The 24,637-nt window shown below is 55.1% G+C and overlaps 2 protein-coding genes across 3 annotated transcripts in view; one reads left to right on the forward strand and one right to left on the reverse strand.

Moving 5' to 3' along the window:
* CIC (capicua transcriptional repressor) overlaps window positions 1–432 on the reverse strand; it is a 28,068-nt gene extending 27,636 nt beyond the window's left edge. The window contains exon 1 of the mRNA XM_009194601.3: window positions 348–432. The gene's annotated coding sequence lies outside the window, so the exon portion shown is untranslated. The remainder of the gene's footprint in view (window positions 1–347) is intronic.
* ERF (ETS2 repressor factor) lies at window positions 274–24,400 on the forward strand. Of its 2 annotated transcripts, none has more exons than XM_017952932.3 (4): window positions 274–296; window positions 21,408–21,642; window positions 22,030–22,145; window positions 22,234–24,400. In XM_017952932.3, the coding sequence occupies exons 2-4, from the start codon at window positions 21,611–21,613 to the stop codon at window positions 23,505–23,507; spliced, it is 1,422 nt and encodes a 473-aa protein (XP_017808421.1). In that variant the 5' UTR covers window positions 274–296; window positions 21,408–21,610; the 3' UTR covers window positions 23,508–24,400. The 2 variants fall into 2 exon arrangements, with proteins under 2 accessions (XP_017808421.1, XP_003915666.1); XM_003915617.3 differs by lacking the exon at window positions 274–296 and adding an exon at window positions 16,771–16,971.
* The last annotated feature ends 237 nt before the right edge of the window (window positions 24,401–24,637 follow it).

Below are 24,637 nucleotides of genomic sequence, written 5' to 3' on the forward strand. Positions count from 1 at the left end.
ATACAGTACCCAGTCGCCATGCAGCCTAGGCCGGAACCCAACCTCTGTGAGGGACAGTAACCAATGAAATGAAAGAAGGAGGGGCTAAGGGACAGGTTGTCCAATGAGTGGACGTAGAAGGCGTGGCCCGAACGTTTGTTGACCGACTAGTCGCAATTCCTGCTGGGAATCGTAGTCTTCTCACGTCCTCGGCCCATAGCCGACAGTACAAGGCAGACTACAACTCCCATGTGACAGAGTGCCTGGAGCACCAAAGAACCCCGGCGAGGAGAAAAAGTCGAAAAGGGCAGTTCATCGTGAGTCTCACTGGACGCCAGGAGTATCTTAGACCCAGGGCCCCGACTCACCCGTATTCCTGGCTCTGGCGTCGCCGGTGGCTCCTCTCAGTGGCAGCGGTAGCGGCAAGAGGGGGAGGTGCAAGGAGCAGCCAACCGCCACCCGCGAGCCCCGCAGCCAATCAGCAGCTCCCGGGGCGGTGCAATGACCTCACCGGCTCTACTCTCTTACCCCTCCCCCATGTGGTTGTTGCTGCCGGTAGACAGAGTAGGGAAGTTTGGGTTGGGGGAGGGGAGGCGAACCAGTGATGTCACCTTTCCCCTTCTTGATTGGCTGCCGGGTGGCCGGGACTACGACCAATCGACGGTCTCGAAAAGTCTGGCGCGGCCCCGCGGAAAGCACTGTTGCCACCGGGAGGGGAGAGAACGCGCGCTTGTGGGGTGTCGCGCGCTGCAGTATAGGCAACGCGCGCGGCCTGGGGCCCGGGGGACAGGTCACCTCCTCCAAGAGTTTGACATTTAGGACAGCGAAGTTTGACAGCCCACTAGGCATTGGGACAGGGGGCCGAGATGAGGAAATGCAGCGCTTCTTGGGGCTTCGCACTGCATTACGTGGAGAGCTATACCTTGTGGGTGTACGCCCCTGGCGGAGGGAGATTTTTAAAGATCCTAGGGGTAGGGGGGTATCACACTGGAGTGGAGGAGGACAGGGAGATGCCCTGTTTGTAGTAGATGCCTGCTGCCCAGATACGAGTTTACAACCAGGTGTGAACCTGTCTGCAATGCATTTATGCCTTCCACCTTGTATTTGCCCTGGTCCGAGGCTAATGGGAAGCCATATGGGTTACGCTGGCCGCAGGGAGGGTTTCTTTTGCCTGTGACAGGTTCAGATTCCACACTGGAATTCACACCATTTGTGAGGAAACTGCATCCAGTCTATGGCAAGTCATACTGTCCACGAAACACTCAAACTACGTGTGAAAGAATGTGCTAGGGCATAGAGCCAGTTCATAGCATAGAAGAAATATCAGTTGTCCAATGGGGTTCCTGGACTATGAAGGATATTCACATCTATGAGAAAGTCCCACTGTTCACAAATTATTTGTCTGGAGATTGGGGGAAATTCACTGTCCACAAGGAGTTCACACTCGGAAGGAATCTTATACCCTACACTGTTATTATTATTATTTTTTATTTTTATTTTTTTTCTCAAGACGGAGTCTCGCTCTGTCGCCCAGGCTGGAGTGCAGTGGCGCGATCTCGGCTCACTGCAACTTCTGCCTCCTGGGTTCAAGTGATTCTCATGCCTTAGCCTCCTGAGTAGCCGGGATTACAGGCGCACGCCACCACGCCCCGCTAATTTTGGTATTTTTAGTAGAGAAGGGGTTTCACCATTTTGGTCAAGCTGGTCTTGAACTCCTGACCTCATGACTCGCCCACCTCAGCCTCCCAAAGTGCCGGGTTTACAGGCGTGAGCCATTGTGCCCGGCCTAATTCTATTTATTTTTATTTTATTTTATTTTATTTTCAGACAGGGTCTCACTCTGTCGCCCAGGCTGGAGTGCAGTGGCAGCATCATAGCTCACTGCAACCTTGAATGCGTGGGTTCAAGCAATCCTCCTGCCTCAGCCTCCTGAGTAGCTGGGACCACAGGCATGTACCACCATGCCCTGCTACTTTTTTTTTTTTTTTTGTAGAGATGGAGTCTCACTATGTTGTCTAGGCTGGTCTCCAATTTCTAGCCTCAAGCCATCCTTCCATCTTGGCCTCCTGAAGTGCTGGGATTATAGGAATAAGCCACTGCGTCTAGCGTTTAATGTAATCCTAAAGGACAATTCATCCTTCCATATTGGGTGGACCCGGAGTTAAGGGAGGTTTGACAAAGCAGTTTGTATTGTGCACATTGGGTAGATGCTGAATCTGGGGGAAATTTACACTCAAGAGAGTGCGCACTGTCTTTGTAGGGAGCCCCATGCGGAGTGGTTCATGGTATCACAAAACGGGTTCACAGCAGCCACAGAAAGTTCTCCCTGCATGGAGGTGTGCCCTGTCTGTGTTAACTTTGTCATGGATATGAAGAGATTACACTGTCTGCCGGGAAGCTCATAAGGGGCAGGAGTTCACATTGCCCATGGGAGCTTACATTATGTTTGGGGGAGATTTTTATTGATTAAGGTAGGGTTTCGTGTTCCACAGTCGGTTTGCATCAGGTGTGAGGGAGAATTAGACTTTTAGCAGAGAGGTGTGTACTCTGCATGAGGGCACTCTGCATGAGGGAACTTGGCCTAGGGAACCTGCTGCAGTGAAAGGAGGTCTCCACTGTCAGTTGAACGGCTTTTCTCTGGCTGTGGTAAATTTATAATGTCCGTGTAGGGATCCCCACTGCTTACAAGAGTTATACCATGTTGGGATGCTGAGAAGGCAGATCACTTGAGGTCAGGAGTTCAAGACCAGCCTGGCCAACATGGTGAAACCCCATCTCTACTAAAAATACAAAAATTTGGCTGGGTGTGATGGCTCACGCCTGTACTCCCAGCACTTTGGAAGGCCAAGGTGGGTGGATCACCTGAGATCAGGAGTTTGAGACCAGCCTGGCCAACATGGTAAAACCCCGTCTCTACTAAAAATACCACAAAAATTAGCCAGGCATGGTGACGGGTGCCTGTAATCCCAACTACTCAGGAGGCAGAGGCAAGAGAAACGGTTGAGCCCAGGAGACAGAGGTGGCAGTGAGCTGAGATTGTGCCATTGCATTCCAGCCTGAGCAACAGAACAAGACTCTGTCTCCAAAAAGTAAAAATGCAGGCCAGGCGCAGTGGTGCATGCCTGTACTCCCACCCAGCACTTTAGGAGGCCAAGGCAGGCAGATTGTGAGGTCAGGAGATCGAGACCATCCTGGCTAACACGATGAAACCCCATCTCTACTAAAAATACAAAAAATTAGCCGGGTGTGGTGGCATGCGCCTGTAGTCCCAGCTACTTGGGAGGCTAAGGCAGGAGAATCAATTGAACCCAGGAGGCAGAGATTGCAGTGAGCTGAGATTGCACCACTATACTCCAACTTGGGCGGCAGAGCAAGACTCCATCTCAAAAAAAAAAAAAAATTCAAAAATTAGCCAGGCATGGTGGCACGCATCTGTAATCCCTGCTACTCAGGAGGCTGAGGCAGGAGAATGTCTTGAACCCAGGAGGTGGAGATTACAGTGAAGTGAGATTGCACCACTGCTCCAGCCTGGGCAACAAAGTGAGACTCAGACTCAAAAAAGAGAAAAAAAAAAAAAAAAAAGAAAGAAAAAAAGTTATACCATGCATAATAAATACATGAAGGAAACCTGTAAATGGGAATTCACACTGTCCAAGGCCTGTTTCCCTGGTCATTGAGGAAAAGTGTGCACAGGGAGCTGCACCCTGCCCCTGGGAGAATTACATAAACCATAGTTGACTTAGTTACACAGTTAATTAAAATTACACTGTCATGCTGGGTAAGGGGTGATGCTACAGAAGGCAGGATAGCACAGGCTTAGCCAGACTGCCTAGGGTAAAATCCCAGTTGGGCTTTTTCCCAGCTGTGTGATGTTGGGAAAGTTACTTAACCTCTCTGTGTCTTGATTTCCACCCTTGTAAAAAGGGATAATAAAATAATCTTTTTTTTTTTTTTGAGACGGAGTCTCGCTCTGTCGCCCAGGCTGGAGTGCAGTGGCCAGATCTCAGCTCACTGCAAGCTCCACCTCCTGGGTTTACGCCATTCTCCTGCCTCAGCCTCCCGAGTAACTGGGACTACAGGCGCCCGCCACCTCACCCGGCTAAGTTTTTTTTTGTATTTTTTAGTAGAGACGGGGTTTCACCGTGTCAGCCAGGATGGTCTCGATCTCCTGACCTCGTGATCCGCCCGTCTCGGCCTCCCAAAGTGCTGGGATTACAGGCTTGAGCCACCGCGCCCGGCCAAGATAATCTTAAGCAGTAAACCACAGGACTTTTTTTTTTTTTTTTTTTTTGACACAGAGTCTTGCTCTGTCACCCAGGCTGGAGTGCAGTGGCGCGATCTCGGCTCACTGCAAACTCCGCCTCCTGGGTTCACACCATTCTCCTGCCTCAGCCTCCCGAGTAGCTGGGACTACAGGTGCCCGCCACCATGCCCGGCTACTTTTTTGTATTTTTAGTAGAGATGGGATTTTACCATGTTAGCCAGGATGGTCTCGATCTCCCGACGTCGTGATCCACCTGCCTTGGCCTCCCAAAGTGCTAGGATTACAGGCGTGAGCCACCGTACCCGGACCGCAGAACTTTAGTTTATTTACTTATTTCTTTTGAGTAGCTGAGACTACAGGCGCACACCATGATGTCCAGCCAATTTTTGTATTTTTAGTAGAGACAGAGTTTCACCACGTTGACCACATGGTCTCGATCTCTTGACCTCATGATCTGCCTCCCAAAGTGCTGGGATTACAGGTGTGAGCCACCACACACAGCTGGGTTTTTTTTTTTTTTTTCTTTTTTGAGACATAGTCTTGCCCTGTTGCCCAGGCTGGAGTGCCCTGGTTCAATCTTGGCTCACTGCAGCCTCCGCCTCCTGGGTTCAAGCAATTCTCCTGTTTCAGCCTCTCAAGTAGCTGGGACTACAGGCACTTGCCACCACGGCCAGCAAATTTTCTTTTTTTTTTTGAGACAGAGTCTCGCTCTGACTCCCAGGCTGAAGTGCAGTGGCGCAATCTTGGCTCACTGCACGCTCCAGCTCCCAGGTTCACGCCATTCTCCTGCCTCAGCCTTCTGAGTAGCTGGGACTACAGGTGCCCGCCACCACACCCGGCTACTTTTTTGTATTTTTAATAGAGATGGGGTTTCACCATGTTAGCCAGGATGGTCTCAATCTCCTGAACTCGTGATCCGCCTGCCTTGGCCTCCCAAAGTGCTGGGATTACAGGCGTGAGCCTCCGCGACCAGCCAAGTCATAGTGTTTTAATCTCTGTGTGTATAGAAGGGATACTGGGTAAATTTTTTTGTTTTGGCTCTTTTGAGATGGATTGTCGCTCTTGATGCCCAGGCTGGAGTGCAATGGCACGATCTCTGCTTACCACAACCTCCACCTGCCGGGTAAGCAATTCTCCTGCCTCAGCCTCCCGAGTGGCTGGGATTACAGGCATGCGCCACCACCCCTAGCTAATTTTATATTTTTAGTAGAGACAGAGTTTCTCCATGTTGGTCAGGCTGGTCTCAAACTCCCAACCTCAGTTGATCTGCTTGCCTCGGCCTCCTAAAGTGCAGGGATTATAGGCATGAGCCACCGCACGCGGCCATTTTTTGTTTTTTCTTTTGAGACAGAGTCTTAGTCTGTTGCCCAGGTTGGAGTACAGTGGCGTGATCTAAGCTGACTGCAGCCTCTGCCTCCTGGGCCTAAGTGATCCTCTCACCTCAGCCTCCCGAGGAGCTGGGACTACAGGCATGCACCACCATGCCTGGCTAATTATCATTTTTAGTAGACATGGTCTCCCTATGTTGCCCTGGCTGGTCTCAAACTCCTGGACTCAAGCGATCCACCTGTCTCAGCCACCCAAAGTGCTGGGATTACAGGTGTGAGCCACTATGGCTGGCTGCTATTGGTACCTTTTTTTTTTTTTTTTTCCTGAGACGGGGCTTCTCGGCTTACTGCAACCTCCACCTCCCAGGTTCAAGCAATTCTCCTGCCTCATCCTCCTGAGTAGGTGGGAATACAGACATGCATCACCACACCCAGCTAATTTTTGTATTTATTTATTTATTTATTTATTTTTATTAATTTTTTTTTTTTGAGACTTAGTCTTGCTCTGTCACACAGGCTGGAGTGCAGTGGCACGATCTTGGCTCACTGCAAGCTCCGCCTCCCAGATTCACGCCATTCTCCTGCCTCAGCCTCCCAAGTAGCTGGGACTACAGACGCCCGTCACCATGCCTGGCTAATTTTTTCGTATTGTTAGTAGAGATGAAGTTTCACTGTGTTAGCCAGGATGGTCTCGATCTCCTGACCTCGTGATCCGCCCCCTTTGGCCTCCCAAAGTGCTGGGATTACAGGTGTGAGCCACCACACCTGCCTTTTTTTTTTTAGTAGAGATGGGGTTTCACCATCTTGGGCAGGCTGGTCTCGAACTCCTGACCTCGTGATCCACCCACCTCGGCCTCCCAAAGTGCTGAGATTACAGGCCTGAGCCACAATGCCCAGCCAGGTAACTTTTTATAGAAGAACTAAGACTGTTGGTGGGGGCGGTTCATGGAATTTTATGAAGGTTACAAAGGTCCAGAGGGTTTCTTTTTGTTTTTCTTTTTAATATTTGTTTGTTTGGTTTTGGTTTTTTGGTTTTGTTTTGTTTTGAGACGGGGTCTTGCTCTGTTGCCCAGGCTGCAATGCAGTGGTGTCATCTCGGCTCACTGCAACCTCGGCCTCCCAGGTTCATGCCATTCTCCTGCTTCAGCCTCCTGAATATCTGGGACTACAGGCACCCGCCACCACACCCGGCTAATTTTTTTTTTTTTTTTTTTTTTTTTTAGTAGAGATGGGGTTTCATCATGTTAGCCAGGATGGTCCCGATCTTCTGACCTCGTGATCCGCCCACCTTGGCCTCCCAAAGTGCTGGGATTACAGGCGTGAGCCACCGGGCTCAGCCTGTTTTTGTTTTTTCTTTTAGGGACCAGGTCTCACTACATTGCCCAGGCTGATCTTGAATTCCTGAGTTCCAGCCATTCTCCCGCCTTGGCCTCCGAAAGTGGGAATAAACAGGTGTGAGCCATGGCCCAGAAGGCTTCAACAGAACATGGAGTTTCTACCTGTGTATGGGAAATAATTACCTCATCCATGACCTGATGAAACTGACATACCACGTGGGGTGCTGTAGCTCTCACACCTGTAATCTCAGCACTTTGGGAGGCCCACATAGGCAGATCACTTGAGGTTAGGAGTTCAAAACCAGCCTTGCCAACATGGTGAAACCCCATTTCCACTAGAACTATATTTAAAAAAAGGTTGGGAGCTGTGGCTCACTCCCGTAATCCCAGCACTTTGGGAGGCCGAGGTGTGTGAATTACCGGCGGTCAGGAGTTCGAGACTAACCTGCCCAACGTGGTGAAACCCCGTCTCTACTAAAAACACAAAAGTTAGCCAGGCATGGTGGCAGGCGCCTGTAATCCCAGTTACTAGGGAGGCTGGGGCAGGAGAATCGCTTGAACCGGAGAGGCGGAGGTTGTAGTGAGTTGCGATCGTGCCATTGCACTCCAGCTGGGGGCGACAAGAGTGTAACTCTGGGCCAGGCGCAGTGGCTCACGCCTGTAATCCCAGAATTTTGGGAGGCCGAGGTGGGTGGATCACAAGGGCAGGAGATCGAGACCATCCTGGCTAACATGGTGAAACCCCGTCTCTACTAAAACTACAAAAAATTAGCCAGGCATGGTGGCGGGTGCCTGTAGTCCCAGCTACTCAGGAGGCTGAGGCAGGAGAATGGCGTGAACCTGGGAGGCAGAGCTTGCAGTGAACTGAGATTACGCCACTGCACTGGAGTCTCGCTCTGTTGCCCGGACTGGAGTGCAGTGGCGTGATCTGGGTCCACTGCAACATCTGCCTCCTGGGATCAATCAATTCTCCTGCCTTAGCCTCCAGAGTAGCTGGGACTAAGGTGCATGCCACCACGCCCAGCTAATTTTTTGTATTTTCAGTAGAGATGGGGTTTCACCGTGTTAGTCAGGATGGTCTCCATCTCCTGACCTCGTGATCCGTCCGCCTCGGCCTCCCAAAGTGCTGGGATTATAGACATGAGCCACCCTGCCCAGCCAATATTACAAACCTATTCTATGACACTCACTGGTCTAAGCACTGGTGATAAGGCAGTGAAAAATGTACACTGAGTCCAGCTCGGCTCAGTGGTTCACGCCTGTAATTCCAACACTTTGGGAGGCTGAGGCGCTTGGATCACTTGAGGTCAGGAGTTTCAGACCAGCCTGACCTGTAATCCCAGCTACTTAGGAGGCTGAGGCAGGAGAATTGCTTGAATCTGGGAGGCAGAGGTTGCAGTGAGCTGAGATTGCGCCACTGCACTCCAGCCTGGGCAACAAGAATGAAACTCTGTCTCAAAAAAATATAAATAAGTAAATAAATAAGCTGGATACAGTGTCTCCTACTTGTAATCCCAGCACTTTGGGAGGCTGAGGCGGGAGGATCACTTGAGTCCAGAAGTTTGATATCAGCCTGAGCAACACGGTGAAACCCTGTCTCGACAAGAAAATTAAAAAAAAAAAAAAATTAGCTGGGAGTGGCCGGGCACAGTGGCTCACGCCTGTAATCCCAGCACTTTGGGAGCCTGAGGCAGGCGGATCACAAGGTCAGGTGTTTGAGACCAACCTGGCCAAAATGGTGGAACCCCATCTCTACTAAAAATACAAAAATTAGTTGGGCATGGTGGCGGGTGCCTGTAGTCCCAGCTACACGAGAGGCTGAGGCAGGAGAATCCCTTGAACCCGGGAGGCAGAGGTTGCAGTGAGCTGAGATGGCGCCATTGCACTCCAGCCTGGGCAACAGAGCAAGACTCCGTCTCAGGAAAAAAAAAAAACAAAAAAAAAAAAATTAGCCAGGAGTGGTAGCATGTGACTTGGTCCCAGTTACTTGGGAGGCTGAGGTAGGAGGAGGCTTGAGCCTGACAGGTGGAGTTTGCAGTGAGCCGAGATGGCGTCACTGCACTCCAGCCTGGGCAACAGAGCCAAACCCTATCTCAAAAAAAGGAAAAAAAAAAAAAAAAAGTAGCTGATTCTGGAATAGTCAAAGGTAGAGCTGGTGGAAATTCCCTTCAGATTGGATATCGGATGAGAGAAAGGGGGCAAAGATGACTCCAAGGTATTCAGCCTGAGCAGCCAGCAAAATGGAATTGCAATTTCCTGAGATGGGGAAGCCTGTGGGGGCAGCTGGGGGGAGTTCAGGAAGACCATTTATGATTTGGCAAGCTTGAGAAATTCAAATAGACACACTGATGAGGTCGTTGGATGTGCCAGATTGGAGTTCAGGGGAGAGACAAGACTGAGATACAAATGTGGTCGGAGGCTGGGCGTAGTGGTTCACAGCTGTAATCCCAACACTATTGGGAGGCTGAGGTGGGAGCATCACTTGATCTTAGGAGTTCAAGACCAGTCTGGCCAACATAGTAAGATCCCCATCTCTCCAAAAAGATACAAAAATTAGCCAGGTGTGGTGGTGCACAGCTGTAGTCTCAGCTGCTCAGGAAGCTGAGGTGGGAGGATCACCTGAGACCGAGGATGTCAAGTCTGCTGTGAGCTGTGATCGCGCCACTGCACTCCAGCTGGACAACAGAGTGAGACCCTGTCAAGAAAGAAAAAGAAGAAAGAGAGAGAGAGATCAGAGACACACACACACACACACACAGAGAGAGAGAGAAGGAGAGAAGAGAGAGAGAAACAAGTAAATAAATAAATGAATGTGGGTGTAATCATCATAGAGATGGCATATCCACCATGGGACTGGTGGAGGTTATCAAGGGAACGAGTCTAGACAGAGGAGAAAAGAGAGATCTGATCCCTGGTGACTTCAGCATCTCCGGTCAGGGAGATGCAAAAGATGGTACTCTAAGGGGGTGACATTCTGTTTAGAGGTGGTCACACTGTTTATGGTTGTCTATAACATGAGATGAGTCATACTATTCATTTTTTAAATTTTTGTTTGTTTTGATAGAGAACACTGCAACAGGGTTTTGCAGAGGGGGAGAGATTGGACTCAATCCCTGGCATCACAATAGTTTTTTTTCTTAAGAAACAGGGTTTTGGCTGGGTGCAATGGCTCATGGCGATGGCTCATGCCTATAATCCCAGCACTTTGGGAGGCCGAGGTAGGCGGATCACGAGGTCAGGAGTTCAAGACCAGCCTGGCCAACACGGTGAAACCCCGTCTCTACTAAAAACACAATAATTAGCCAGGCGTGGTGGCGGGTACCTGTAATCCCAGGTACTCGGGAGGCTGAGGCAGAAGAATCGCTTGAACCCGGGAGGTGGTGATTGCAGTGAGCCAAGATGGCGCCATTGTACTCCAGCTCTGGGCCACAGAGCAAGACTTTGTCTCAGGGGGAAAAAAAAAGAAACAGGGTTTTCAGCCAGGTGTAGTAGCGAGTGCCTGTAATCCTAGCTACTTGGGAGACTGAGGTGGGAGAATTGCTTGAACCCAAGAGGCGGAGGTGGCAGTGAGCGGAGATCGTGCCACTGCACTCCAGCCTGGGTGACAAGAGCAAAATTCCACCTCAAGAAAAAGGCTGGGCGCGGTGGCTCACGCCAGTAATCCCAATACTTTGTAAGGCCGAGACGGGCAGATCACGAGGTCAGGAGATTGAGACCATCCTGGTTAACACGGTGAAACCCCATCTCTACCAAAAATACAAAAAATTAACTGGGCGTGGTGGCAGGCACCTATAGTCCCAGCTACTCAGCAAGCTGAGGCAGGAGAATGGCGTGAACCCAGGAGGCAGAGCTTGCAGTGATCTGAGATGGCGCCACTGCACTCCATCCAGCCTGGGCAACAGAGCCAGACTCTGTCTCAAAAAAAGAAAAAAAGAGAGTGCTGGGTGTGGTGGCTCACACCTGTAATCCCAGCACTTCAGGAGGTCAAAGAGGGTGGTTACCTGAGGTTAGGAGTTTGAGACTAGCCTGGCCAACATGATGAAACACTGTCTCTACTAAAAATAAAAAAATAAAAAAAATTAGCCGGGTGTGGTGGTGTGCACCTGTAATCCCAGCTACTTGGGAGGCTGAGGAAGGAGAATCACTTGAACACAATCTTGGTTCACTGCAACATCTGCCTCCTGGGTTCAGGTGATTCTCCTGCCTCAGCCTCCTGAGTAGCTGAGATTATAGGCACCCGATACCATGTCCAGCTAATTTTTGTACTTTTAGTAGAGATGGGTTTCACCATGTTGGCCAGGCTGGTCTTGAACTCCTGACTTCAGGTGATCCACCAGCCCACCTCAACCTCCCAAAGTGCTGGGATTACAGGTGTGAGCCACCGCACCTGGCCAATGTTTCACCATCTCTACCATCTCTGGGAGTGGGTATCAGTGTTGATAAAGCAATTGGAGTCACATAGACCACTGAAAGGTTACAATATCCATGGACACGTTTGCACAGACCACCAAACTTATGAGGCCCAGGCGACATTTTCACGAGGGACTTTCACTCTCTGTGGATCATTCAGATTCTCCCATGAGGCATGCCGATCATCCGTGATTGTGTTTCGTAGAAACAGTGAGTTTGAGCCATCCATCTGGGTCAGAGTGGGATTATGACATTAATACACAGTTTCACACTCAGTGCTGTACGCTTTATTTTTTTTTTTTAATTTTATTTTTAAGAGAAAAGGTCCCTTAATACCTAGGTGATGGGTTGATAGGTGCAGTAAACTACCATGGTACACGTTTACCTATGTAACAAACCTGCACGTCCTGCACATGTATCCCAGAACTTAAAATATAAATTAAAAAAAAGAAAAAAGAAAAAGAAAACACAAGCCTGGGCTGCCCTTTGGACATCACGGACACAGATCTGTCAATAAGAACCATCCTCTCAGCCAGGCTTGGTGGCTCATGCCTGTAAGCTCTTTGGGAGGCTGAGGTGGGCAGATCACCTGAGGTCAGGAGTTTGAGACCAGCCTGGCCAACATGGAGAAATCCCGTCTCTACTAAAAATACAAAATCAGCCGGGTGTGGTGGCATATGCCTGTAATCCAGGCTACTGGAGAGGCTGAGGCAGGAGAATTGCTTGAACCCAGGAGGGAGAGGTTGCAGTGAGCTGAGATCCTGCAACTGCACTGCATCCTGGGCAACAGAGGGAGACTCCATCTCAAATAAATAAATAAATAAATAATTTTTTTGTAGAAACAGTCTCACCATGTTGCCCAGGCTGGTCTCGAATTCCTGGCCTCATGAAATTCTCCTCCTTCAGCCTCCCAAAGTGCTGGGATTACATGTGTCAGACACGAACTGCAACCAGCTTGTTTATTGCTGTTTACTCTAACTGTTGTTACACTTGGAGTCTGTAGGGTAGAGTGCTTTTGTTATCCATGGGGCATAGAGTTCACTCTGCTAATAATTATTAACAGTATTTATTGCATACGTCACATCTCTGATTTTTCTTTTTCTTTTTTTTTTTTTTTTTTAGACTGAGTCTGGCTCTGTCGCCCAGGCTGGAGTGCCGTGGCCGGATCTCAGCTCACTGCAAGCTCCGCCTCCCGGGTTCACGCCATTCTCCTGCCTCAGCCTCCCGAGTAGCTGGGACTACAGGCGCCCGCCACTTCGCCCGGCTAGTTTTTTGTATTTTTTAGTAGAGACGGGGTTTCACCTTGTTAGCCAGGATGGTCTCGATCTCCTGACCTCGTGATCCGCCCGTCTCGGCCTCCCAAAGTGCTGGGATTACAGGCTTGAGCCACCGCGCCCGGCCGATTTTTCTTTTTTTCTTTCTATATATATTTTTTTAAGACGGAGTGTTGCCCTGTCACTCAGGCTGGGGTGCAATGGCATGATGTTGTCTCACTGCAACCTCCGCCTCCGGGGTTCAAATGATTCTCCTGCCTCATCCTCCTGAGTAGCTGGGACTATAGGTGCCCCCCACCACGCCCAGCTAATTTTTTTGTATTTTTAGTAGAGACGGGGTTTCACTGTGTTAGCCAGGATGGTCTCGATCTCCTGACTTCGTGATCTGCCCGCTTCGGCCTCCCAAAGTGCTCAAAAACAAAAAAAAGAAAAATAAATAAATAAAAAGGCCAGGCGCGGTGGCTCACGCCTGTAATCCCAGAACTTTGGGAGGCCGACGCGGGTGGATCAGCTGAGGTCAGGAGTTCAAGACCAGCCTGACCAACATGGAGAAACCCTGTCTCTACTAAAAATACAAAATTAGGCTGGGCGCGGTGGCTCAAGCCTGTAATCCCAGCACTTTGGGAGTCCGAGACGGGTGGATCACGAGGTCAGGAGATCGAGACCATCCTGGCTAACACGGTGAAACCCCGTCTCTACTAAAAAACACAAAAAACTAGACGGGCGAGGTGGCGGGCGCCTGTAGTCCCAGCTACTCGGGAGGCTGAGGCAGGAGAATGGCATAAATCCGGGAGGCGGAGCTTGCAGTGAGCTGAGATCTGGCCACTGCACTCCAGCCTGGGCGACAGAGAGAGACTCCGTCTCAAAAAAAAAAAAAAAAATTAGCCGGGCGTGGTGGGGCAAGCCTGTAATCCCAGCTACTCAGGAGGCAGGAGAGTAGGATAATCCTGAGGCAGGAGAATCGCTTGAACCCGGAAGATGGAGGTTGCAGTGAGCCGAGATGGTGCCATTGCACTCCAGCCTGGTCAACAAGAGCAAAACTGTCTCAAAAAAAAAAAAAAAAAAAAAAAAAAATTAGCTGGGCATGGTGGTGGGTGCCTGTAATTCCAGCTACTCAGGAGGCTGAGATAGGAGAATAGCTTGAACCGGGGAGGCAGAGGTTGCAGTGAGCCGAGCCGAGATCGTGCCATTGCATTTACAGCCTGGGTGACAAGAGCAAAACTCCATCTCAAAAAGAAAAAAAAAAAAGTAACCGGGCATGGTAGCGTGTATCTGTAGTCCCAGCTACTCAGGTAGCTGAAGTGGGAGGATTGCTTGAGGTAGGGAAGTTGAGGCTTTAGTGAGCCATGATTGTGCCACTGCAATCCAGCCTGGGCAATACAGTGAGACCCCCATCTCAAAGAAAAAAAAAAAAAGAGGTGAACTAACTGAGTTCACTTGCCCTGTCAGAGACAAGAAGTAGCAAAGGTTGGGTGTAAATCAGATCTCTGTCTTGGTGGTGGGAAGGTAGGGGTCACTGGGTTTGTTACTGATGTGTTATCTTTTTTTTTTTTTTTTTGAAACTGAATTTCGCTCTCATTGTCCAGGCTCCAGTGCAATGGCGCGATCTCTGCTCACTGCAACCCCTGCCTCCCGGGTTCAAGCGATTCTACCTCAGCCTCCCGAGTAGCTGGGATTACAGACATGCGCCACCACGCCCGGCTAATTTTTTGTATTTTTAGTAGAGATGGGGTTTCTCCAGGTTGGTCAGGCTGGTCTCGAACTACTGACCTCAGGTGATCCACCCGCGTCAGCCTCCCAAAGTGCTGAGATTACAGGCGTGAGCCACCGCGCCTGACCTTTTTATTTATTTGTTTATTTTATTTTATTTTTATTTTTTTTCAGACGGAGTCTCGCTCTGTCGCCCAGGCTGGAGTGCAGTGGCGCGATCTCGGCTCACTGCAGGCTCCGCCTCCCGGGTTCACGCCATTCTCCTGCCTCAGCCTCCCAAGTAGAAGGGACGACAGGCGCCTGCCACCGCGCCCGGCTAATTTTCTATATTTTTAGTAGAGACGGTTTTAGGTTTCACCGTGTTAGCCATGATGGTCTCCATCTCCTGACCTTGTGATCCGACCGCCTCGGCCTCCCCAAGTGCTGGGATTACAGGCGTGAGCCACCGCGCCCAGCCTATTCATTTTTAGACGGAGTTTTGCTGTTGCCCCAGGGGGAGTGCAGTGGAGCGATCTCGGTTTACTACAGCCTCCGCCTCTTGGGTTCAAGTGATTCTCCTTCGTCAGCCTCCTGAGTAGCCGGGATTATAGCCGCGCGATCATGCTTGGGAAATTTCTGTATTTTTAGCAGAGATGGGGTTTCACCATGTTGGCCAGGCTGGTCTGGAACTCCTGACCTAAAGTCAGCCAACTCCCACCTTGGCTCCCAAAGTGCTAGGATTACCGGGCCCTGATGTAATATCTTTGAAAATCTGCCTTTTTTTTTTTTTGAAGGGGGTAGTAAAAGAGGTAATAAAGCATAATGGTAAATGGTAAGTGTGGTGATTTAGAATTGGTTAGATCTGGGTTCGAATCTCAGTTCCAATACTTCCTGGCTGTAAGATTTAGTGGACTGATTTTCCCTCAGAGAGCATCACTTTATCTGTAAATGGGGATAACAACAGTAATTCCCCTCGTTGGGATTTTGTGAGGATTAAATGAGAAGATGCCCCTGACAATGCCTGGCCCGGTGCCTGGCACATCATGAACACTCGGAATTTGGGAGCTGTTATTCGAACAATGATGATGATTATTATTGCTGGACCACACCGCTCCCAGAGGGTTACAATATCCGTGGGGGAGCTGTACTGTCCGTAGGCAAGGTTACATAATTCCCCGGGGGTTGTGGGGGAAAGCTTCCCTGGAGCCCTTGGTCTCCCCAAGGAGGAGGCCTGAGATTTTTTTTTTTGAGGCACTAGTGAGGAACCTGTCTAAGGCGGACTAGGTACCCCGCAAGCGAGGAGGCTGGGATTGAAGCCCTAGGTACCGGGAGCCTGAGCTCCGCAGGCCTTCCCTGTCTGTGACTTTCATGTGTCTCCCCGCCCATCTTCTGGATTTGTCCCCCACCCAGCCCCCCCAACTCCCGCCCGCCACCCATACGCCCTTCTTTGGAACCTCAGAGTCTTTTTTGAGACCCTGTTTCCAGGCTATGCCTGTGAATATTGCTTCTATTTGGCCTCTACCCTGCTGCCGGCTCCTGGGCTCCATCAGATCTGCACTGTGATTTCCTGTTTCCCAGAGCCTCAGGCTTCATCCTTCCCTCCCGGCTGAGGCAGAGAACAGAGACTTAACACTTCCCTACGCTCTGGCTTTCGATCTTAAGCCCTGTCTTCCTCTCTCCTGGCGACCCTCAGTGCCCCTTGGGAGCACATTTGTTCAGACTTTGGTCGCCCCCTCGTATCCTGGCCTCGCCTCCGGAACCCCCGGTCCTAGTAGTGGAGGTGGGGGGACCTCCGGCGCCAGCCCTGTCCCCGGGACAGCTGCAGCCTGGGGACGGTGGTGGTGGGGGCTTCCAAATGCATTCTCTCTGGTCACTTCCTCCCCAGCTGGACTAGGGCTATCAGGAAGGCCAAGACCCCATCCCCACAGGAGCGGAGGGCACAGTCGCCTCCCCATTTCCGATTCTGGGAAATGCATCCCACCCATTCCACCCCACCCCTGGACAGCTGCCCCCATTCAGGCTCAGGGTGGGGGGGCTGGGTAAAACCAAGCTGGTAAGGCCGTCGTCTTGATCATCCTCTAAGGTCCTGACCCCGTCCCTCTGCAGAGAAGATTCTGCCCCCTCCCCACAAAAGTTTCTGACCCCCCGCTTCCTCGGAAGGGCCCCCCGTTTTCCCATACAGGCTCCCTAAAGAAACTCTGGAGCCCGCAGCGGGCAGAAGAGGAGGAGGGGCAGCAGGTAGCGAGTGCGGAGGACTTAAGTTATCTGCAGACTCGGAGCCTCGGACTACGGTCATGACCCGCGGGACCCCATTCCACCCCCGCCCCCTCCTTCCTCCCTCCCCCGCCGCGCGGCCCCTTTAAGCCCGGAGCCGGCCGGTCCTCAGTGGCTGCGCGCCGGCGAGCGTGTGTGTGAGTGCGCGGGGAGGGGGCGGGCGCAGTGTCTCCATGGCGACGCGGCGGTGACGTCGCCGGCCGGGGGGCGTGGGCGTCCCGGCCCCGGAGTGCGATATTAACCCGGGAGGCGGCGGCGGGGAGGGGAGAGGCTCTGAGAGGCGAGGCCGGGTGAGGCGGCAAGGGCGGCCCGACGGGCGCGGGACGGGACGGGGCAACGCGGGCGCCGGGAGCCGCGGCCCGGAGTCGGGGCGCTTCGCCCCGGGCCCCCCAGCATGAAGACCCCGGCGGACACAGGTGGGGGCGGGGGCAACACGTGTGGGGGAGACTTGTTGCCCCGGGAAACCGAACGGAGAAACTTTGGGGGGGCTGAAGGGGTCCGGGGGAGCCCAAGTGATCCCCAGTTCTGGGGGACCCCTCAAGCACTCGAGACCTGTTGCTTCTCGTGGCGCGAGCGGGGTTGCTGCCTGGGACCCCCGATTCCTAGCTCCGGGCGGAGTGGTGTGGGTGCTGCGGGTCTTGGTTCTGTATCCGTACCGGGACCCTGCAGGCCGGGCTCTCCCCACTCCCGGGATCACGGGGGTGGCGGGGTCCTTCCCCTCCGCTCTTGTCACGTTGCACTCTGGGGGCCGGGACGTGTGCGGGGCGGGGGGGTTCGTCCACCGGGCCCGCTATCCCTGGTTCTGCGCTGCGCGGTCCGGTTGGTGACCTTCACGGCGGCGCGTGCCCTGCACCAGGGTAGCGGGGGATACGGGATGGCCTCTAGGAGGAGGGCGTGAGTGGGGAGCCCGGGACTCGGGGTCCGGGCTGCGCCGCCCCTCCCCCGCCCGCCTCTGTCGGCTCCTCGCTCCCCCGCCCTCGCCGAGTCGCAAAGTTCCAAAGCGCAGCCCGAACGTTCGAAAAAGGAACTTTTTGTTTCCGACCTTAGAACGCGCGGCTTTAAGGTGGCTCCGGGGAGACCTGGGTACCCTCCTCCCGCGCCACCGGGGGCCCGGGGTTGAGCAGGGTGGGGAAGGTGGGGGGAGACGCAGAGACTCCCCCCTCGTCCCCCCTCCCGGATCCACCTCTTCTCTTTCAGGGGGCCGTCTCTTCCCTCCGCCCCTCTCTTCCCCGCCAACTTGCTCCTCCTTAAGGGGCCAAGGTTCCCCTCCCCCTCGGCCGGCGGGCGGGGGGCAGCGGGATTAACCCCCCTCCCACTCGGACTTTTCCCCCTCCCCTCCCCCGCCGCCCCCGGGCTCGCGCGGGCTGGACTTTGCGCCCAAGCGCGCAGGGGGAGGGGTCCCAGCCGCCCCCTGCCCGTCTACCCCGTCGGAATCCGGCCCGGGGCGGGGACGGGGGAGGGGGAAGGGGGCCGGGCGCCGCTGTTCAAACTTGTTTCCTTCCCCCGGCGGCGGCGGCGGCGGCGGCGGCTCGGGCTCCTGTGTGCGGGTGTGTGCCCCGACCGGCCCACCCACCCCACCCCATCCCATCCCCACCCCACCCCATCCCATCCCCACCCCATCCCAACCCCATTCCCATCCCCATCCCCCTGCTCGGCGGATGGGGGCGGCTTAATCTTAAAGGGCTCCGAGCTGGGCTCCGGCGCCTGGGGATTGGGACCCGGACCGAGGAGGGGCCCTGGGGGTGGGGCCGGGGTGCGGGGTGCGGTAGGGTCAGTCACGTGCGTCCCACACACTCCCCCGGCTTCCACTAGCTCCCGGGCCGCTGGGCCCTGGGGGCAGCAGGAGCCTCCCCTCGCCCGAGAAGGCGGCCGAGGCGCCCAGACAACCTCGCCTCATCTTCCCTGCCTGCTACCGGCCTTGGCCTGATAGGACCCGCAGGTCGCTTCCCCAACCCTGTCTGGGGGCCGAACAGTGTGTGGGTTCTCCAGCTGGGGGAGGGGAGGGGCGAGAGGCATGGAATGGCCTCCGATCGGTGCATCTTTCCCGTCTGCCTCCTAGCCTGCCGCTCCGCACCCCTCCATCCAATCCTCCATCCCGGCCCCTCTCTCCTCTGCCGTGACTGTTTCCCACTTCCTGTTTTCTTCCCGGCTCTGGCGCCATAGAGGGCCGCCTGGAGTGGGGGAGGTGGTGGGGCCCCCCAGGAGGCCGGCGTGTTCTTCCTCTACCACCACTCCTCCCTTCCGACCCCCTTAAAAAAAGTTTGGGCCGTCACGTGAGGTTGGGGGGTGCCCGGGAGTTTCGTCCCCCCAGGCTTGCATAGTTTGTCTGGGAGAATCCCTACCCTACCTCTGTAGGACCCAGGTGTACTTCTGGGACCTCGCCATCCCAGCCCTTGCTGTCTGTCTGCTGCCACTTCTGCACCCTGTCTCGCAGTTTCCTGAACCCCTCTCTCCATGTGCCAGCTCTCTCCCTGCCTCACTGGCCCCCATGTTCCCGAGGTCCCGCACCCCCAAGCTTCCTTCATGCAGGTCTGGTGTTTCCCTGTTTTAAGCACGTGGACGCATACACAGCACACTCACACATGCTCCCCTTGCCCGTGCCTGGCTCCTGGCTCCAAGGCCTGGGGAACAGAGCCCCATTGAGACACCCTGACGTCACCCCCTCTTCATTCTCCCCACCACAGCCCGGAACAGGCCCTCATGTATGCTGTGTCCGATGAGGAAAGCCGTCGTTGGGGTGGGCCTGGGAGTGGGGACGGGTCCCTGCCAGAAGTGGGAGCCAGGGTCCAGGCCCTGGAGGAGGGGTTGCTCAGGGAAGGGGTTTAACAAGGGGGCCTGGGACAGCTCCCAGAATGCGGCTTGAGGCCTTTCCAGAGCCCCCCCACCTCCTTTCCGAGTTCCCTTTGTGTTGCGTGTAGTCTCTTTCACTCCCTCTCTTCTGCAAAGTTTATTTTTAGCCTCCTGCTCCCCCGCTCCCAGGACTGTCGCTGCACACACGTTGCCTGGTTACCGGGACACGGAGGCTGGGGCGGGTGGGCTGGGAAGGGTGGCTTTAATTTTGGGGGGAGGGTGGAAGTCAGTACATCCCCCACCCCCAATTTGATGTCTCAGGGGCTTCAGCCCCCCTTCTGGGTCTAGAGCCAAATTGGGGCTGAGGTGGAAGTAGCATGGAGCTTCGTGCCCTGAGAAGGACCGGGAGCTTTTTGGAGGGGATGTGAGGGTCCATGAAGCTGGTGGCTTGGTCACCTGGGTTCCAAAGGATCCTGGGCCTTGCAGGAGACCTTGTGATCTGGACTCTCTAGAAGGGTGAGGATAATGGGGTGAACACCTAGATTCCCAAGAGAGCGATGGGGCTCTGGGGTCCCTGGAAGGGGTTGTCAAAGGCTGTCACTTTTAAATGGAACTGGGGCTGTTGGTACTGGTGTGTGAACAGCCGGAGGTCATATCCCTGGCACCCTGAGGGGCCGGTGGAAGGCTGGGATATATCCGAATGGGGCAGGGACTTCGGGGATTATGTGGTACTGCAGCCCAGTCTGGGCGGGAGTTGGGGGCCTGGGTCCCTGTGAGGGACAGTGAGCTCTGGATTTGGAAGGGGTGGTCCCTGTGGGAGCAGGAACTACTGATTCCCTGGGTTCCCAAGGGGAAGAATCCCTTGTTGGATTCCAGACTTGGGTGGAGTCTTTGAGGGTGGATGTGTTGCCCGGAGGTCTTGTTGGTACCTGCTTGAGCTGGGGCCAAGGGAGGCGATTGACCCCTGCAGCCTGACTGGATTTGGGAGCCGCCCATCTCTAGCCAGCCACCTTGGCCTTCTCTCTAGTGGCACCAGGGCCCCTGCCCTGCCTCCCCCGTCCTTCCCTTCCTCCCCTTTCCCTCCTCCCACCCCTCCATTACCGGCTGCCTGGTGCTGAATTATTGATGGCCCCTGATTACCCGGGGGTTTGGGAAATGACAACAACCGCAGCCCCCCCACCCCCCACCCCAGGCTGCCCACCCCCTCCAGAGACCAGCCAGCCCACCACCAACCTCTACCCAAGGTTAATGCTGGGGGCGGGCAGGCAGGTGGGCAGGGAAGGAGCTGAGGATGAGAAGGCAGAAGTGGGAAGAGGGTGACAGCTCCAGGGTGCCTGCTCAAGCTCCAGGCCTGGGCTGGGCCCTCCAGCCAGGTGGGGCCTGGATGCCTGGGTCTGGGGAGGGCAGTGTAGCTCAGAGGGTCCAGGGCTTAGGGGCGCCTCTCAGACAGTCTGGGTTTCACTCTCCAGGGAAGACAGAAGCCTCTGTGTGTGCAAGCGCTGACCTCATCGGCAACCAGTCACCCCACCCCTCCTGGTCCTTTTAAGAAAAAAAAAAAAAAATCTTCCTCTCAGGTCCTGGGGTGGGAGTAGGGGCTCTGTTGGGTCTTCGGAGGAGACAGGGCATGTTCCTAAGGAGGAGATCTGAGTAGCTGGGGTGGTGTAACTGGCTGTGAATGGGAGTGGGGGTAAGCTGGGGGGGGTGTACCCCAACCCGGCTGGCCACGTGTGCCCCTTCCTGCCCCTCCCCCACTGGCAGCCCTGCCCGCCAGCCTGGCTTGGTGCCTGGCCCCCTGGCACTGGCCCCGGGACCCACCGCCGACGGTTTCCTGTTTCTCCCGGTGTCGCTGGAGCAGGCTCCAGCTTCCCCTCCCCCCAGCTCCTGTCTAGCCCCTCACATGCAGACAGACAGACACACACTGTCTTCTCTTAAATCAGGTCTTGACTGAGGTGAGACAGATTTCCCTATGTTGAAGGCAGGGCAGAGGTGGACCCTGGGATGGGACCCAGAGCCCTGGACTTGGCATCCTGACCCCAGGCCACTCCCTGCCTCCTGTCCCCAGGGTTTGCCTTCCCGGATTGGGCCTACAAGCCAGAGTCGTCCCCTGGCTCGAGGCAGATCCAGCTGTGGCACTTTATCTTGGAGCTGCTACGGAAGGAGGAGTACCAGGGCGTCATCGCCTGGCAGGGGGACTACGGGGAATTCGTCATCAAAGACCCTGATGAGGTGGCCCGGCTGTGGGGAGTCCGCAAGTGCAAGCCCCAGATGAATTACGACAAGCTGAGCCGGGCCCTGCGGTGAGGACGGGCTGGGGACCCCTGAGCACATGTGCACTGTCCCCACCCGTTGCACAGCCCCTTGCCTGTGGGAACAAGCATTGGGTCTGACCCCTGGCTTTGCCAAATCCTAGCTGTGTGACCTTGGGCCACTCCCAGCCCTTCCCTGAGCCCCTTGGTAACGCAGAAGTATCTTGAGGAGAGAATACAGTCACCAGTGGATCCTCTATTCTTGCCTTACATGTGAGGAGAGAGCTGGTACCCACTCTCTGGGCACTTGATTTGTCTTCTGTGGCCCACATTCCTCAGTTGGCCTTTGGGAGCCACACCTAAGTGCGTGTTAAGGTGTGGAGTCTAGACCTGGATCCCACATACCTGACCCTCCCAATGGCATTTCTGTACCCACAGCTATTACTATAACAAGCGCATTCTGCACAAGACTAAGGGGAAACGGTTCACCTACAAGTTCAATTTCAACAAACTGGTGCTGGTCAATTACCCTTTCATTGATGTGGGGTTGGCTGGTGAGTACCGGGGATGGTTGGTGTGGAGGGGATCTGCGTGCCCCTTCAGGCTAGGCCAGGGGCCTTGACACTGTCTCCCTTCCGCCAGGGGGTGCGGTGCCCCAGAGTGCCCCGCCAGTGCCGTCGGGCGGTAGCCACTTCCGCTTCCCTCCCTCGACGCCCTCCGAGGTGCTGTCCCCCACCGAGGACCCCCGCTCACCACCGGCCTGCTCTTCATCCTCATCCTCCCTCTTTTCTGCTGTGGTGGCCCGCCGCCTGGGCCGAGGTTCAGTCAGTGACTGTAGTGATGGCACATCAGAGCTGGAGGAACCGCTGGGAGAGGATCCCCGGGCCCGACCACCTGGCCCTCCAGATCTGGGTGCCTTCCGAGGGCCCCCGCTGGCCCGCCTGCCCCATGACCCTGGTGTCTTCCGTGTCTATCCCCGGCCTCGGGGTGGCCCTGAACCCCTCAGCCCCTTCCCTGTGTCGCCTCTGGCTGGGCCTGGATCCCTGCTGCCCCCTCAGCTCTCCCCGGCTCTGCCCATGACGCCCACCCACCTGGCCTACACTCCCTCGCCCACGCTGAGCCCGATGTACCCCAGTGGTGGCGGGGGGCCCAGCGGCTCAGGGGGAGGCTCCCACTTCTCCTTCAGCCCCGAGGACATGAAACGGTACCTGCAGGCCCACACCCAAAGCGTCTACAACTACCACCTCAGCCCCCGCGCCTTCCTGCACTACCCCGGGCTGGTGGTGCCCCAGCCCCAGCGCCCTGACAAGTGCCCGCTGCCGCCCATGGCACCCGAGACCCCACCGGTCCCCTCCTCGGCGTCGTCATCCTCTTCTTCTTCTTCCTCCCCATTCAAATTTAAGCTCCAGCCGCCCCCACTTGGACGCCGGCAGCGGGCAGCTGGGGAGAAGGCCCCAGCTGGTGCTGACCAGAGCGGTGGCAGCGCAGGCGGGCTGGCTGAGGGGGCAGGGGCGCTAGCCCCACCGCCCCCGCCACCACAGATCAAGGTGGAGCCCATCTCGGAAGGCGAGTCAGAGGAGGTGGAGGTGACTGACATCAGTGATGAGGATGAGGAAGACGGGGAGGTGTTCAAGACACCCCGTGCCCCACCTGCACCCCCCAAGCCTGAGCCCGGCGAGGCACCCGGGGCATCCCAGTGCATGCCCCTCAAGCTACGCTTTAAGCGGCGCTGGAGTGAAGACTGTCGCCTGGAAGGGGGTGGGGGCCCCGCTGGGGGCTTTGAGGATGAGGGCGAGGACAAGAAGGTGCGTGGGGAGGGGCCTGGGGAGGCCGGGGGGCCCCTCACCCCAAGGCGGGTGAGCTCTGACCTCCAGCATGCCACGGCCCAGCTCTCCCTGGAGCACCGAGACTCCTGAGGGCTGTGGGCAGGGGACCCGTGTGCCCCCCACCCCCCATGCTTCTTTTGCTGCCTTAAGCCCCCTGTGCCCTGGAGGTGAGGGCAGCTCTCTTGTCTCTTCCCTGCCTCCTCCCTTTCCCCTCCCCACATTTTGTATAAAACTTTAATTTCTTTTTTTTAAATGGTGGGGGTGGGTGGGTGCCCAGGGCTAGGGGCTGTTCCCTGTCTCTGTGGGTTTCAGCTCTGGGCAAAGTGGTGGTAGCGGGGAGGGAGGGGGAAGTTAAGGGGGCCACCTCCATTCTGGGGAATTTATATTTGAATTGAGGCTTTGGCCTTAACACCCAGGAACTTTTTTATTACAATCGCTTAGGAAGTAAAGCCTTGTCTCCCTCCCTGTTCTCTGCCTCTTGTACCCCTCTGACCCACCCACTCTGCCCCACTCCCAGCCCTTCTCAGCCCCAGCCCTGCCTGCCCTGCCCCTCCAGGGGGCCATGAGTGCCTAGGTTTCTCATACCCCACAAGGTCACAGCAGGGGAGGGAGGGACAATTTTATAACGAACCAAAAATTCCATGTGTTGGGGGGTGGGGGGCGGAGGAGGGTGAGGGGTGCCGCCCATGGGCCACAGATCTCTACAAGTGCCTGCTATCCCTCTCCCACTCCCCACCCCAGCACCAGTCCAACCCCTTCACCCCCAGCTGCTCCTAGGACTGGCCCATGGGCAGGCGGGTGGGGGGATGGGAAGGGGGTACCCTGAAACCAAACTGGAAGCCTCCTCTGCCTCCCAGCTGGGGCCTCTGGAGTGGGGTGGGGGGCTGTGGTCAAGCCTTATTCTGTATTGGGGACTGAGGGTGGGGGTAGTAGAGGGGCCGCTGGAGAATGTATTCAAAACAATAAAACTTTGGACCTTTGGATGTGGTGATCAATGTCCTAGGTGCTGGGTGCAGCCCCCTGAGGGCCACAGCTTTTGTTTGATTCTGAAGGAGGGGCCCCAGCCTGGCTGCCAGTGGGTCTGTGGCCAGATCGGTATAGAGGGCCTAACCCTAATCAGAATGGGCCAAATCCAGGCCTGGGAAACTGTCTTGACCTCAGAGGCACTTAAGTCCCAGAGTTTGATGATAGTGGTCTCGGGCATGCACCAGCTTCATCTG

The sequence above is a fragment of the Papio anubis genome, chromosome 20 (genome assembly GCF_008728515.1).
Source record: "Papio anubis isolate 15944 chromosome 20, Panubis1.0, whole genome shotgun sequence".
Lineage (NCBI taxonomy): Eukaryota > Metazoa > Chordata > Mammalia > Primates > Cercopithecidae > Papio > Papio anubis.